Source organism: Anguilla rostrata, chromosome 9, assembly GCF_018555375.3.
Source record: "Anguilla rostrata isolate EN2019 chromosome 9, ASM1855537v3, whole genome shotgun sequence".
Taxonomy (NCBI): domain Eukaryota; kingdom Metazoa; phylum Chordata; class Actinopteri; order Anguilliformes; family Anguillidae; genus Anguilla; species Anguilla rostrata.
The window spans coordinates 32,600,260-32,613,956 of NC_057941.1; the positions used below are offsets into that span (position 1 = coordinate 32,600,260).

The 13,697-nt window shown below is 41.3% G+C and overlaps 1 protein-coding gene across 1 annotated transcript in view; it reads left to right on the forward strand.

The window, feature by feature from the left end:
* LOC135263599 (calcium/calmodulin-dependent protein kinase type II subunit alpha-like) overlaps positions 1 to 13,697 on the forward strand; it is a 103,110-nt gene that overhangs the window by 49,854 nt on the left and 39,559 nt on the right. The window contains exons 8-11 of the mRNA XM_064351829.1: positions 7,166 to 7,220; positions 9,874 to 9,939; positions 11,424 to 11,496; positions 12,624 to 12,726. Coding sequence (XP_064207899.1) covers positions 7,166 to 7,220; positions 9,874 to 9,939; positions 11,424 to 11,496; positions 12,624 to 12,726 — 297 coding nt within the window. The remainder of the gene's footprint in view (positions 1 to 7,165; positions 7,221 to 9,873; positions 9,940 to 11,423; positions 11,497 to 12,623; positions 12,727 to 13,697) is intronic.

The window sequence follows — 13,697 nt, forward strand, 5'->3', positions numbered from 1 at the left end:
GGAGTGCAGGAAAGAGAGGCAAGTGTAGTCATGAAGAGGTGGACATTCAAAGAAGGATGAGTGAAAGAGTGGTGGAGATGTGAAGGAGGTAGAAGAGTACAGGAGAGATAGAAAGATAAAGAAAAGGCGGAATTGAGGAGGAGAGGTGGAGTGGGGGATGGGTAGGAAATGCATTTTTACTTAACAGTAATGGAGATACTGACTTACAGACTGACAGATGGGTAATAAACTTTCAGTTGCAGACACCATTTCTCCACAGTTCACACCAGGGCTGCCTAACCCTGCTCCTGGAGATTTACCGTCCTGTAGGTTTCCATCTCAACCCTAATTTGGCACACCTGATTCAACTAATTAGCAGCTCAAAGAGATCTCTAGCTGTTGAATGAGGTGTGAGGTGTGCTGGGGTTGGAGTGAAAACCGACATGACAATAGATGTCCAAAAACAGGGCTCAACCACCCTGCTCCACAGTATCGAACATTTTATCACTGATGCAAAAAGAGAATTATTAAGAGAAAATGAGTCACAGCTTACTTTGATTAAACGTTAGGCAAAAGGATATGCCTCAGTACCATTTCTAATGAATAAAATGAGGGAAAGTCAACGCTGTTGGGTATAAAGAAGTTCAATAACAAAATGAATCAGTTCACAGAAGGCAAAGCTAGCGATAGCAAGGAGAATATCAATAACAAAACTGATGTATTAAAAATTTTGACAAATGTTCTGCTGCAGAGATGGGCAACGAGGGCAGTATCTGTTTCTGGTTTTAATAACCAGCTTCTGTTTACTTAATTAGCCCTAACATTTACGCCATCTGACATTTTAGCTACATTTCTTAATGTAGCACATGAATGACAGCCAAATATTGTTTTAGTGTCCCAATGAAGCGTGTTACTATGATCTAATATATGAGTGAACCAGTTTTGGTGTAAACAGCCAATTAGCTCATTTAGGTAATTGGTGGAAACAAATACTTGCATACACAACAGCCCACCAGGACCAGAATTTCCAACCCCTGTTCTGAAGAAGTCTTGATAGTGGTTTGATTATATGATCTTAAACTGGCAATAGCTATGAAATGAGAGTTGGTAATTAAATGGTAAAGGATACTGTACGCATATGATTCCAATCGAAGAGATTTATTTTTATATGATCCCATAATTTTCACAGGGACGAATACTGAAGACTTATGAAAGTTGTCCTTTCCTGACACGTTCATTCCTTTGCGTTTCTACCATATGTTGTCGGATGTATTTATTTACTTTTCATGATTTTTTAAATGGCTTGTAATATGAACAATATGATGTAAAGTTGCTTTCCAAATGAGTTCTCTCCTTAGATCAGAAGTTCTGTCAGTCAACATACTCTGCACAGGAAGGGGAATTATAATCAGTCCAGGCTTCTGGATGAGTGCTTCATCTAATTATCTATCAGTGAAAAGAGCCTAATTATTTTAACTAGTCAGAGTAGACACATGGGATGCTTATACTTGAAACTGATGCAGCCAGTATGTGGGAACTGTATTGGGAGTTCCTCCTCCAGATCTCAGATGAAAAGAAGGGAATCATTACATATAAAATATAATTTCGTATATTTTTGGATAAACATTACTCAGTAAAAGAAATAAAATCAAATGTATTTGTATATTGCATTTTACAAACATTTGTCACAAATATGCATTATGATGGACCCTGGCCTAAGCCCCCAGAAGAAGAAGTCTAAGGTGATGGTGGCAGGAAGACATTCCCGAGGACAGATCAAAATAAATCTTACTAGGAACCAGTCACCTGGGAGGGGGGAAGTGTGAGTCATGACTGCTAAATCTTTGAATGGCGTTTGGGCGATGATAACCGTAAATGTCAGACGTGCAGCTCTCCCATGCAATAAATGTGCGGCTCTGCCGATGAACCGCAGTGTAAAGAGAAGTGGCATCTGGCTGAATGGCTTCCAGCAAAAGGTGAATGTGTAAACATGCGCCCTGCTGAATTGATGGAGGACATAGGAAATAGAAAACAAAAATGCTGAATTTGAAATAGATAGATAGATAGATAGATAGATAGATAGATAGGTACAGACAAATTTAGGCTAAACTCCCTTGTCTCCACCCTGGGGACTCTAGTAGTTTAATTACACTAAACATTATTGTGCACATATACTTTCCCATGGTGCAACAATGTCTGTATTTTGTACTCAGAACACACTTGGATGCCATTTTCTATTTCCCCTGAAACCTTCTTGCTTCCTCCCTCTAATATTACTGTCCAGCATGTAAAGTTTCAGTCTGAAATCATCAGCTGCAGCTCTAGACCCACTTTAGTTCCAGTTACACAAATAGCGAAGAACAGCCTTAGTTCGAGTAATGCCATCATCAGCCGCTAAAATATGCATTAGTTCCAGTAAAATCATCATCAGGCACTCACAGCAGCATTAGCGCCGATAACATCACCAGCAGCTGCTCGGAAATGTCCTCAGTACCAGCAATATCATCAGCGGGTTTGGTGGAGAGCATCTTGGGGGATCTGTGCTCTACAAACCTCATTGTCAGTCAACAGAGTTTCATATATGCTGTGCTGCATATTACACAGTATATTTTTACCCCAATGCCCCTTTAAGTCAAAACAACAGAAGGCTGTGAATGAGCTGTATAAATCAGGCAGTTCAAATCCAGATAGCTGGCCCACTTTTACCCCTTCAGTTGGCCCACGTACTGCCATGGAATGACGGCGATGAACTCATCAGAATCTGGCTACCAGAAAGCAGCAACGACTCAACTTTGATGAGACCCATGTGGCTCAGGTGTGATATGTACTTGGGCAATGTTTGGCTGCGAATGCAAATTCTGTGATAGACCAAGCATCCGATCCCAGAATCCAAGTGCCGTGGTTGGTTGCATTTGGACCACTTTTGGCCCATAATACACTTGCCGTTGCCATAACGGACCCTTAAGGGCCCAAACCCCGCCATAGTTGGCCTGGACTCGGTCTGCTTTTTTGGAATGCTCTCATAACTGCTGCAAGTTACACATCATACAATTTTCTCCTCACATACTGCATTGTATTAAGGGCTATTTCTTCTCAGAAGTTCTCATGCCAAGGCCGGGTCTTGTTAAAATTGCACAGATTGGAAATATAATTTCATTGACTTTGCCGAGCTGAAAGCAGGGGGATTTAATGAATCTGGTAATGAAAGATTATGGATTTTTTAATCACACTACAGCCTCCCTCAATATGCACTCTGATTAACAGTTGAAACCGTTGCACACTGGTTTGTTAGTGCTCTATAACTGTTGTCGGTTGTGTAGGGGTTTTATACACTGAAAGACATAAGAAGAATTGTACTTGCTCACTATCAATGCTGCTAAAAGATTAGTTCATTAAGATCCAAGTAGATCATTGTCAGGCCAATGATACACTTAGACTGACACATTGTCACAGTTAAAAGTTTGCTTTGCTTTTCTTGTTTTGTTTCTACCCAGCACCTAACAAAGAGCCATATGTGTATGTTTTAATTAAGCTAATACTCTCAAACACGCACATAAAAACATTTTTATGATAGGTCCTGCTGTTCAGGGTGAGATCTTTTAATTTGTGATTAAAGAGTGATTACACATGCATACACACACACACACACACACACACCATGGCCATATAAATATTTGTGAGTTATCTGTTTTTCCTGAGAGCTGAAGATCTCCTTTCTTACCACCTTTGACTGTGTTCCCAGTGTGTCTGCATACTGCATCTCCCTGGTCTATGCAGTTCAGATTATTCAATGACCAAACACTACCCAGATATCCGTATTCCTTTAAAAGTCCAAGGACTATGTCAAATTTTAAAAAATTTGTTCTTAAGATTAACTTACATATAAATGTCCATTCTTTCTTCGCAAATACATTTTTGAAGGTTGTGTTATTATCGCTGAACTTGCCAAACTCCTGTTAATAAGGAACAATTCCAAAACTTTAATTGTGAGTCAAAACCAATGACTAATATGTGTTGAGTCTATGCCTATAACTGGTTGGGGGAAAAAAATCCATTCGTGAAGTCCTTTCCTACAAAAATAAAATTTCTGAATTGTAAAAAAAATCAGCTCTGCGTTATCCAGGCTTGAGTGAGAGAATTTATTTATTCTTGGTTTAAGTTTAAATTAACCTTAATTTGATTAGTATAACTACCTCGTTGGGCCTCAATGTTGCAGTCAAAGTACAACCGTAGCTCAGTTATGGCAATTTCATGTCCAGCAGTGTTTAATTGTCTATAAATATGTGAAGGAGGTTTGAGTGATAACCTTCTACATTCTTGAGTTTGAATATTTTCCTCACTTCATATTCTGATATGATATGTGAAGACTTTTTATTTATTTGAGCAATCCTCCTTTTTTGTGTCTCTTAATTACTGCGATACCACTGACACCTGCATGCTAGGATTAGTGCGGCTGATGCACGCATGCTTCTTCAGTACTTTCTCTCTTGAATTTACATGCTGTAACCCACAGCGGAGAGAGAGCTGAGCCCTGATTGGAGGAGAAGCATATCTTTTCCTAATGACGACTGTGGGGCACTTGGGAAGAACTTGGGAAACTTAAGACTTAAAGACAAGCTTGACTAAGCCACGGCAGATTTGTTTTCTAGATTGGTGACTGCAAATGTATTAAAAATTCATGGGTACCACATGGTGAATCCTTCTGACTTCTTAAATAAGTTCTATATTAATGTACTCAAACATGTACTGCATAATTATTATACATACATTATTCCCCACTGGAAGTGGATTCGTCATATCAGGATTCCAAACCTATATGTATGCACATACTGTATAGTACAGTATGTAAGCCACTCTGGATAACAGCGTTTCCTAAACGTATATATGTAAAGGCGAATTCCACGATAAATCGACATGGCATGACATGACAACCTACCCAGACGTATATCCTGCTTGTTAAACAGCCTACACCTCCAGTATCTGCCTTTTAAGAAATACTGACTCCCACCAACCAGACTATGAAATAATGATTAACCCTTTTAGTCAATACTTGCTAACATTTTTAGCTAGCACCTCTGTGGTGGGCTTTGTATGAAGCTTAAAAATGGTCTAATCATTAAAAATGCACTTGTTAATGATTAATAATGCACCATTAATTTATTCAGCACTTTGCAGCTATGATTTTCCATATCATGTCGACAAATTGCATTACATTGTATATATGCAAAACAGATACCATTTTTCAGGCTGTGTATGTTTTTTCCACATTATCTAGTATTTCTCTGGCTGAATATTTACTAAAGCAGTTCATATTAAGTGCTTTGCTGAAAGGTACAATGACAGAACAGTGGGATATGAATGTAATGCATATTATTATTAGCAGTATTAGTATTATTATTGTTGTTCTCAGTGTGGTAAGACATAAAGCTGGTGGAGAGGTTAAAACCAAAGGAAATGGAGATGGGTAATGCTCATAAGCGATAATGCAATGCTCAGATTGTTTTAAAAAAATTGCCTGTTTCTGGTTTATGTAATTCATAAGGCGTTGCTATGGACCGTTGTTGGCAGGTGAAGGAATCTAAAACTGCAGTCTTCCTCTTGTTCTTTCCATCCTCTGCACCCACACATAGCGGCACACGTGTGCTCTCGGAGTGAACACACACCCACACACACGCGCACGGAGCTCTGCAATGCTTCTCACACTGGGGAGGGGGTGGGGGTGGGGGAGGGGGAGGGGGGTAGGCAGAGTGGAGGGGGGTGGGGGGGGAGTGGGTGGGCTGACTGAGTGAGTGCTCCACAGACACGCAGATCTGTTCTCCCTCACTGAAAAAAGGGTGAGGTGACATAAACGCTGTGTACTTCATCCTTATTGGTCTTCGCAAGTCATTGGAATGAGTCCTCGTGTCTTAATGAGCCTTCATCCGTATTCCAGTTTTTACAGTACATCTAAAGAAAGAAACTTCTTTAATAAGACATTTTTTATTAAACAAATTGATTAAACAATTGGTAGACTAATTAATTAATTTCCCCAAAATATGTCCACTGAGTGTTGTTGTAGTTGAAATGGGCTTACTTATACAGCATGACTGTGACTTAGATTGGGTCTTTGGATCCAGTCGGGCCTGATTTGTCTCATTCAAGAAGTCCTAACCCTAAGTCACACTTCATGCCTATTTTTATTAATTCCAGTCATGTAGTCATTAAATAAACAAACTAACATAGGCTGCCCTCCAACATTATTTGGACCTTTGATAAAGATGAACAAAGAATGCTGTTTAAACTAAACAACACATATAATAAGCTATATTGTATGCTCAAAAATGGGAAACCTGAAAGAACTTATTGTGTAAAAGTTATTTATACAACAATGAATGTGATGACATAGCTCAGGAGGTAAGAGCGGCTGACAGGCAGTCGAAGGGTTGCCGGTTCGATCCCCCGCCCTGGGCGTGTCGAAGTGTCCCTGTGCAAGACACCTAACCTATAATTGCTCCCAATTAGTTGATTGGTGCTTTGCATGGCAGCCTTTCACCGTTGGTGTGTGAGTATGTTTGTGAATGGGTGAATGAGAGGCATAAATTGTAAAGCTCTTTGGATAAAAGCGCTATATAAATGCAATCCATTTACCAATATATTGCCCAAATAAAATTGCATTACAGTTATTCACACCATGACAGTTAAAAAAAAAAAAATCAAACAAATATTAATCTGTGTTAACCATGGATGGAAGCAAGACAATGATCCCAAGCATATTAAGGTAATCAACCAAGTAATGATTAACTGACCACAGAATTATCACTTTGTAATGGCCATCTCAGTCTCCAGACTTAAACCCAGTTGAAAAGTTGCTGTTTGCAGTTGAAGAAGGCAGTCCACAGGCACATATCGAATGTTCGGAAGGATTTTCTGAAAGACAGTGTGTGGAGGAATGGTCAAAAACCTAAATGAATGTGTTCCCTAATCTCCTAAAACACTATAGATCACAGCCCCAACCCTGTTCCTGGAGATCCACCGTCTTGTATGTTTTCACTACAAACTTAACAAAGCACATCTTATTCTACTAATTACCTGCTGAACAAGATCTCTAGCTGTTGAATAAGGTGTGCTTTGTTAGGGTTGTTAGGAACTTCAGTCAGGATTAGAAGCATCTTCTCGAAACCCACAATAATTTTCTTCTGTTTTATAGTGCGTCTCCATGACAGTATCTCTGAGGAAGGGCACCACTACCTTATCTTCGATCTGTGAGTACTTTGATTACACCATTATTGTGTATGTGTATATGTGTGTGTGAAAGTTGTTTACCATCGGTTAAAACTGGATTGAATAAGAAACATCAATCCAGGTTGTTTTGTATGCAACAAACTGTGAATAGAGAGTCCTTTTTTAAAGAAAAAGATATATCTTGTTGAAATGTAGAAATGTTATGGAATGGCCTTCTCATAAAAGAAGATTTTTGCAGATTCTTTGCTTGTAGTCCTAAAGTTGCACAGTTGGACAACAGTTTGTTTTAGCCCTGTACTATGACACTATTAACGAATCATGGTCTTCAATCCAGATGAATCAGTTGTCTTAGAGCTGGGTTAAAACAAAAACCTGCACTTTTCAGATGAGATTCAGCACTCCTGCCCTACATAGATTAGGAACTATTGCTTCAGTAACAGTCTTCTACAACATCACTACAGCACAGAAGAGTAATTTGACCTTTATTCTGACATAATGTAAGGATCTTGCTGGCCAAGGAACTGTCCCTGCAAGCTACAAAAGGTAGCATGCGTGGGTATTTTGCTATTGGTATTACAGGGAGGTCGAGGGATATTGAGATAATATATAAATATTAAAACATTTAGTTAATAGGCTCTAAAGTCCATTTAAGCTGATGTTATGTGGTCTTGATTAAGGTACATATATAAGTAGATTTGGCTTGGCTTGAAAATGTGAGGAAGCCAAGAATCCATGTTTGCATCCACTGCCTGTTTTTGTAACACAAATACCCATGATTTGAAGTCATTGATTTTGCAGGGAATTTGTGTCACCTGTATAATGGCTTCAAAGCCCAGGTACGCTCTAGGCTGTCTGTGAAATGATGGCTTTTGATGGGCTGAGTGGCTCGGTTTCGCCTGTAGAGTTTCCCGTGCCCTTGGGTTCCGGTGGATGTGCCGTGTTCCGTGTGCCGTGAGGCAACATTACAGCTCTCCATCAGTGCAATTACACTGTGAAAACGGGAAGACAAAAACAGACCAGACCAAACAAAGCCAGATGGCCCTGTCGTGTCCTGACTCAACCGTCGCCGTTCTGTGGAATCCTCTGGCCATTGCGGGCCTCACGTGGTGCTAAATAACCTCTGATTGGGTAACTGCTGCGTGCAGGAACTGCAGAGAGAATGCTAATGGTGTAAACCTTTGTGTGATCAGGGGCCATTACTGCACCAAAGAGGAGGAACGGACTGATGCATACAGTAAAATCCTTCCATTTTAATTTAATTCAGACTTGTAACAAAGCCTAGAGATAGTCCTTGATGAGCCATTCTGATAGTGTTGGGTTTACAGTTCTGAAAGAGACTCAAATCATTTGATTAGTTTCCTAAAAGGGTTGTCCGTATGATGTGGCAGTTCTGCACTGAAAGTTTAAGATATCGGGGACGGAATTTTCTATATAATTTTGTGAGTGATTATAATTATATAATTTTTTTTTGACTTGGCTATTGATTTGTATTGTATGAACAATTTAATAAAAGACCAAAACATGCTCCAATGAAGCACTATAACAAATTAACCTGTAATTTAACATTTCAGTATGCTTCATACCAAATATGTATCTAATAATTTGGTATTTCACTGAAAAGTCAGTACCAGCCTAAAGAAATGAATCCCAAAATGGATTTTAAATATGGTTACATGGTTTCAAAATAACAAGCATTTCCTACACTTTTTAATTGCACAAAGGAAACAGTCTTTAATTTAAAGGTTCCTTAGTTCCAGAGCATTTCATGCGGGTGCATTGGCATTTGTATGCTTCCCTTACCATCTTTCTGTGGGCTTGCCAGCCTCTTGATGCCAGCTCTTGGCCAGGTCCTTTTGCGCCCACGTCTAAATTGCGGTGATTTGACGTCCCACGCAGCTGAGTCTACAGACGGAGTGTGGAGTTTGAAGTGGACAGGTGTGGGGACTTGGTAAAGCGATTTGAGGATACCCTCTGGGACCTGTTTTAGAGGGAAGGAACAGGAAGTCCCTCTCAAATCAGAACACTCTAAACCCACCCACTTCCTGTGAGGTCACTGATGTGGGCTGGTTAACCCACGTAACTCATAACTATGGAGTACGGATAAATTACACATACCGACATTCATAAGGTGGACATTTAAAAGAAATAAACATTGTATAGCAAGCTTTTCATGTTTCTGAAGTGCAGTTCTACGTGTAAAAACAATGGAAATATTCTCAGGTGTCAGTCACATAAGGGCAACCAAACATACAGGAAAAAGATGGTCTCATCCACAGGAAGCGGAATCCTCTTTTTCTGTCCACACGGGGTGAGATCTATAACCACCCCTTGGCGTACCTGCTCTTCTCTGAGTGTTTCACCTACTGGGGGGCACCTCCAGCTCTACATTTCCTTACAGTTAATTTCAGTGCAGTTCTGGATAGATGATGTGATGTGGCTCAGTATTCCATACTGGGAAAAAGTTTATTAACTTTTATAAAAATATATTGGTGCTCTGTTTTCACCAGCTCTGCTGCTCTTATATTTCCGGTCCAAAACTCAAACTTTCACTGGAATGTTTTTTTTTGCTCACTTTAAATTTAAGAAGCTGGACCACTGCTTCTAATGTTCTAATGTCAAGCCAAGTGATGGACTGTTGAAACACCAGTTTTTTTTTTTTCTTCTGTTTTTCAGAGTTACGGGTGGAGAATTGTTTGAAGACATTGTTGCCAGGGAATATTATAGTGAGGCCGATGCCAGGTGAGATCTGCCTCTTTCCACACACACACACACACACACACACAGTCATGCACACATGCACACACACACAGGTGCATGCTGACACTCACACAAACACTCACAATCACATACAACACATGCTCAGACCTGCGTGCACGCCTGCGTGCACACACACAAACACATATGCAGACACACACAAACACACACGCATGCTCACACACACCTGCAAACACACTCAAACAAACACACACACACTCACACACATGCTCTTGCACACTCAAACACACTCACAAACCCTTAGCCCGACTCTCTTGCCCTCAAAGACCTACACAGGCTATCACAAACAAAACCTCAGCTTTCCCATTCGGAATTTCCCATCAGGCACTGCGGGAGGGCACCTCATTTGGCAGGAGCATCGGCCCTCTTGCCGTGCGAAACGGGGTTTAATCAAAAGGCAGACTTTTTTGCCACGCGTCTCGCCCTCCCAGAAGACAGTTTCTCCCGCAGCTCTGCCAGTCTCATTTCCTCCCCCCCCCCCCGTCTCTGTGGGGGCACTGCCTCCTCGGTCAGTGCCAGGGAGGAGCAGACGATCGATTACGCATGGTCGATTCCCGTGGCTGTGGAATGCCAGCGTAGAGCAGGTAATGATCTGAATCTAAAGGGAAGAAGATGCTCCCTGGAGGTGACTGAGCAGCACTCAGATCAATGAACACGACTGAGGCTGAGTTTTCTTCCTAATCTCCTCACCCTTCCGAGCCCACTGCTCCCCTGGGACACTGACGGATGCGCAGAGCCTTCAGAGGCTATTGCTTGCCGGCCAGTTAGCTTCCTGGCAGTTGATTGCTTGACCCACAAACGTCAATCAAACAGATGAAAGCCAAAGTTATTGGCTCGCAGGGACCTCAGAACTGCAAACCATTCATCTCTCTAGCACTTGGATTTTTACGAGGGTGCTGTCTTTTCTAAATGCTCCAATTATATATATCAGAGGGTGGGGAATTAGCATGTGTAATGTTATTCATTTAATACGACATTATGCTGGCAATTTAGCAAATGAATTGCATTTGCACTATGCTGTAACCATATAGAAACCTGAATGTGATGAGTTTGTGCTATATAGAGTGCTATATAGAGACAAGAATACATGTGCAGAATTCAGCAGTGTTACATAACGAATTGCCATAACAAAACCAGTTTGTGAACAGATTCCAAAGATAGCCAGCTTCTGAAAAGAAAATGTATTGTTCTGAAAGCAGAAAGAAAAAAGGATCAATGTCCTAAAAAGATTTCGATTACCGCTGGCTTGCTCATAATAACTACAAAATAAGAGTATGTCTATTTTAAAAAGAAACTGACAATAATGTAGAAAAAGATCCCGATCAATAAATGACTCATATTCTTTGAATTGGGTGTATATTTGCCGTTAGGAACATTTCAAAGCAACTTCCATTCCCGAAGCGTTCGTATATAAATACACATGAAATTTCTTTCTTGCTTGCTTGCAGCCACTGTATCCAGCAGATCCTGGAGGCTGTGCTTCATTGCCATCAGATGGGAGTTGTCCACCGAGATCTCAAGGTAAATTCTGCAGCCGGCACCAGCTGGAGGAAATACTTACATGCAGAAACTGCTTCCTTGGGTGACGCCATTGCCGGCTGTCTGTTGCCTCACAAGCATTCTGTGAGGCAACAGACAGCACATTTGGCACTGGTATGATTGGTATCTTTTTTAAATTTTTTATACTGTTTTTACACACACACACGCACACACACGTGCATTCGCCCATGCCCACGTACACACGTGCGCACACACACACAATCATTTACATGCTCATACATACATGTTTTACTGTTTCAATGTTTCATTCACATCATTTTGCACCTAGAGACAGGAGAGATAGGAAGTTAATAGTGTGGGTGGATTTCAAGGGGGGCAGTGAGCAGAATTGCAAGGGGGGGGGGTTCAGCAGTGTGGGAGGAGAGTGGGTGGAAGATGGCATTTGGATGTACTGCATTAATATTATTCAGTAAAGTATTCAAGATTACTGTTCATCTGAACCTGTACTCAACCAAAAAGCTCTCAGCTCTCAATATTGCCATTTCCTGGAGTTACCTCTGTGCTTCTGTCATCTGACCTGTTTTCCAGTCTTCTATCTCTCCTTTTGTCAGAACATCTGCCGTTGTCTGTTTTTCTGTGCGGGGCTGTCTGTTCACTTCTGTGGATCTGAGTGTTTATTTTAAAGTCTGTCTGTCAGCCTCACAGAGATGGGGCTGACAGACATGTCTGTCAGTCTCATTTCTGTGTGTCTGTCCTCCGTCCATACAACTTCCCCTCTGTGTGTGTCTGTCTCTCCTCTTGTTTGACATGCAGTGTTTGTCTCTGTTCTCTATCTGTATGTGTACCCATGCTTGTGCCTTTTACATTACATTACATTACATTACTGTCCTTTAGCAGACGTTTCTTGAGTGACTTACTCAACATCTTTACATAGCATTTAGGTTGCATCTATTTATACAGCTGAATATATACTGAAGCAGTGCAGGTTAAGTACCTTGCTTAAGGGTACAACGGCAGTGTCTTACTTGGGAATCGAACCTGTGACCTTTTAGGTTACAAGACCACTTCCTCACCCGTTGTATTACACTGCCGCCCCTTTTATTTTCCGTCTCTTTCTGATTACCTGTACGTTTGTCTCCTGTCCGCAGCCCGAGAATCTCCTCCTGGCTTCCAAATCCAAGGGAGCCGCGGTGAAGCTGGCGGACTTCGGCCTGGCCATCGAGGTGGAGGGTGACCAGCAGGCGTGGTTCGGTAACAGCCGGCGCTAGCCAGCACCAACTGACCACAACACACATTGCGGCAGACCGCTCCAAAACTAACCGAAAGGGCCATAGATATGATTAAGCACCGGCACCGTTCTTTAAATAACTACGTTGTTGTCAAAAAATGAAAACAAAATGGTACTCATGAGAACTAGGCTTCTGCTTAAGGGCATCAAGGTGGAGGGTGACTAGCAGGTGTGGTTTGGTAACAGCTGCCGCTAGCCAACACCAACTGACCATGACACACACGGCCGTCCGCTCCAAAACTAACTGAAGGACCGTAGCTATGATTAAGCACAGCCGCCGTTCTTTAAATAACTATGTTGAAACAAAAATGAAAACAAAATGGCGCTTATGAAAACTAGGCTACTGCTTAAAGCCCACTCAATGACAAATGCCCCCATCCAGAAACTCTAAAGAGCTTACATCATCCCCATAAGACGAAGAAGAATTAGACTGAGAATTGTTTGTGCGCTTCTCTCGACAAGAAAAATGAATCACACATGACTCCTTGATTCCAATCAAGGGGATGCTTCTGTGAGATCATCTCCTTAGTCCTTAGGAGCTAGGAAGAGAGAATCAAATAAAAAAAAACAAAAAAAAAAAAATGACCAAGACCAACAACAGCAAAAGTTAGCAAAAAAAAAACCCAACCGAGAACAATGGAGATGTTTAAACAAGGTCGGCAGCTTCTGAAAGGGGTGTAAGAACAGCTCTCTGGTGATGGTATGTTTTATTAATGAATTTAACTGTCAACAGATATACAAATGTCACCGCGGCTCCATCACCGCTCATTAGCTGAGAAGCCTGCTGCGTCCCACTGTCTCGCGGAAAAGCGGCTCCATTTTGCGCCTGTCTGCTGGACCACAAATTGTACCTTTAATTGCCGCTGCTGCCTGCAAAAGGTCACACAAAATCAGCGCTCCTTTTTTTAAACACGGCTGACACGACAAGTCACTC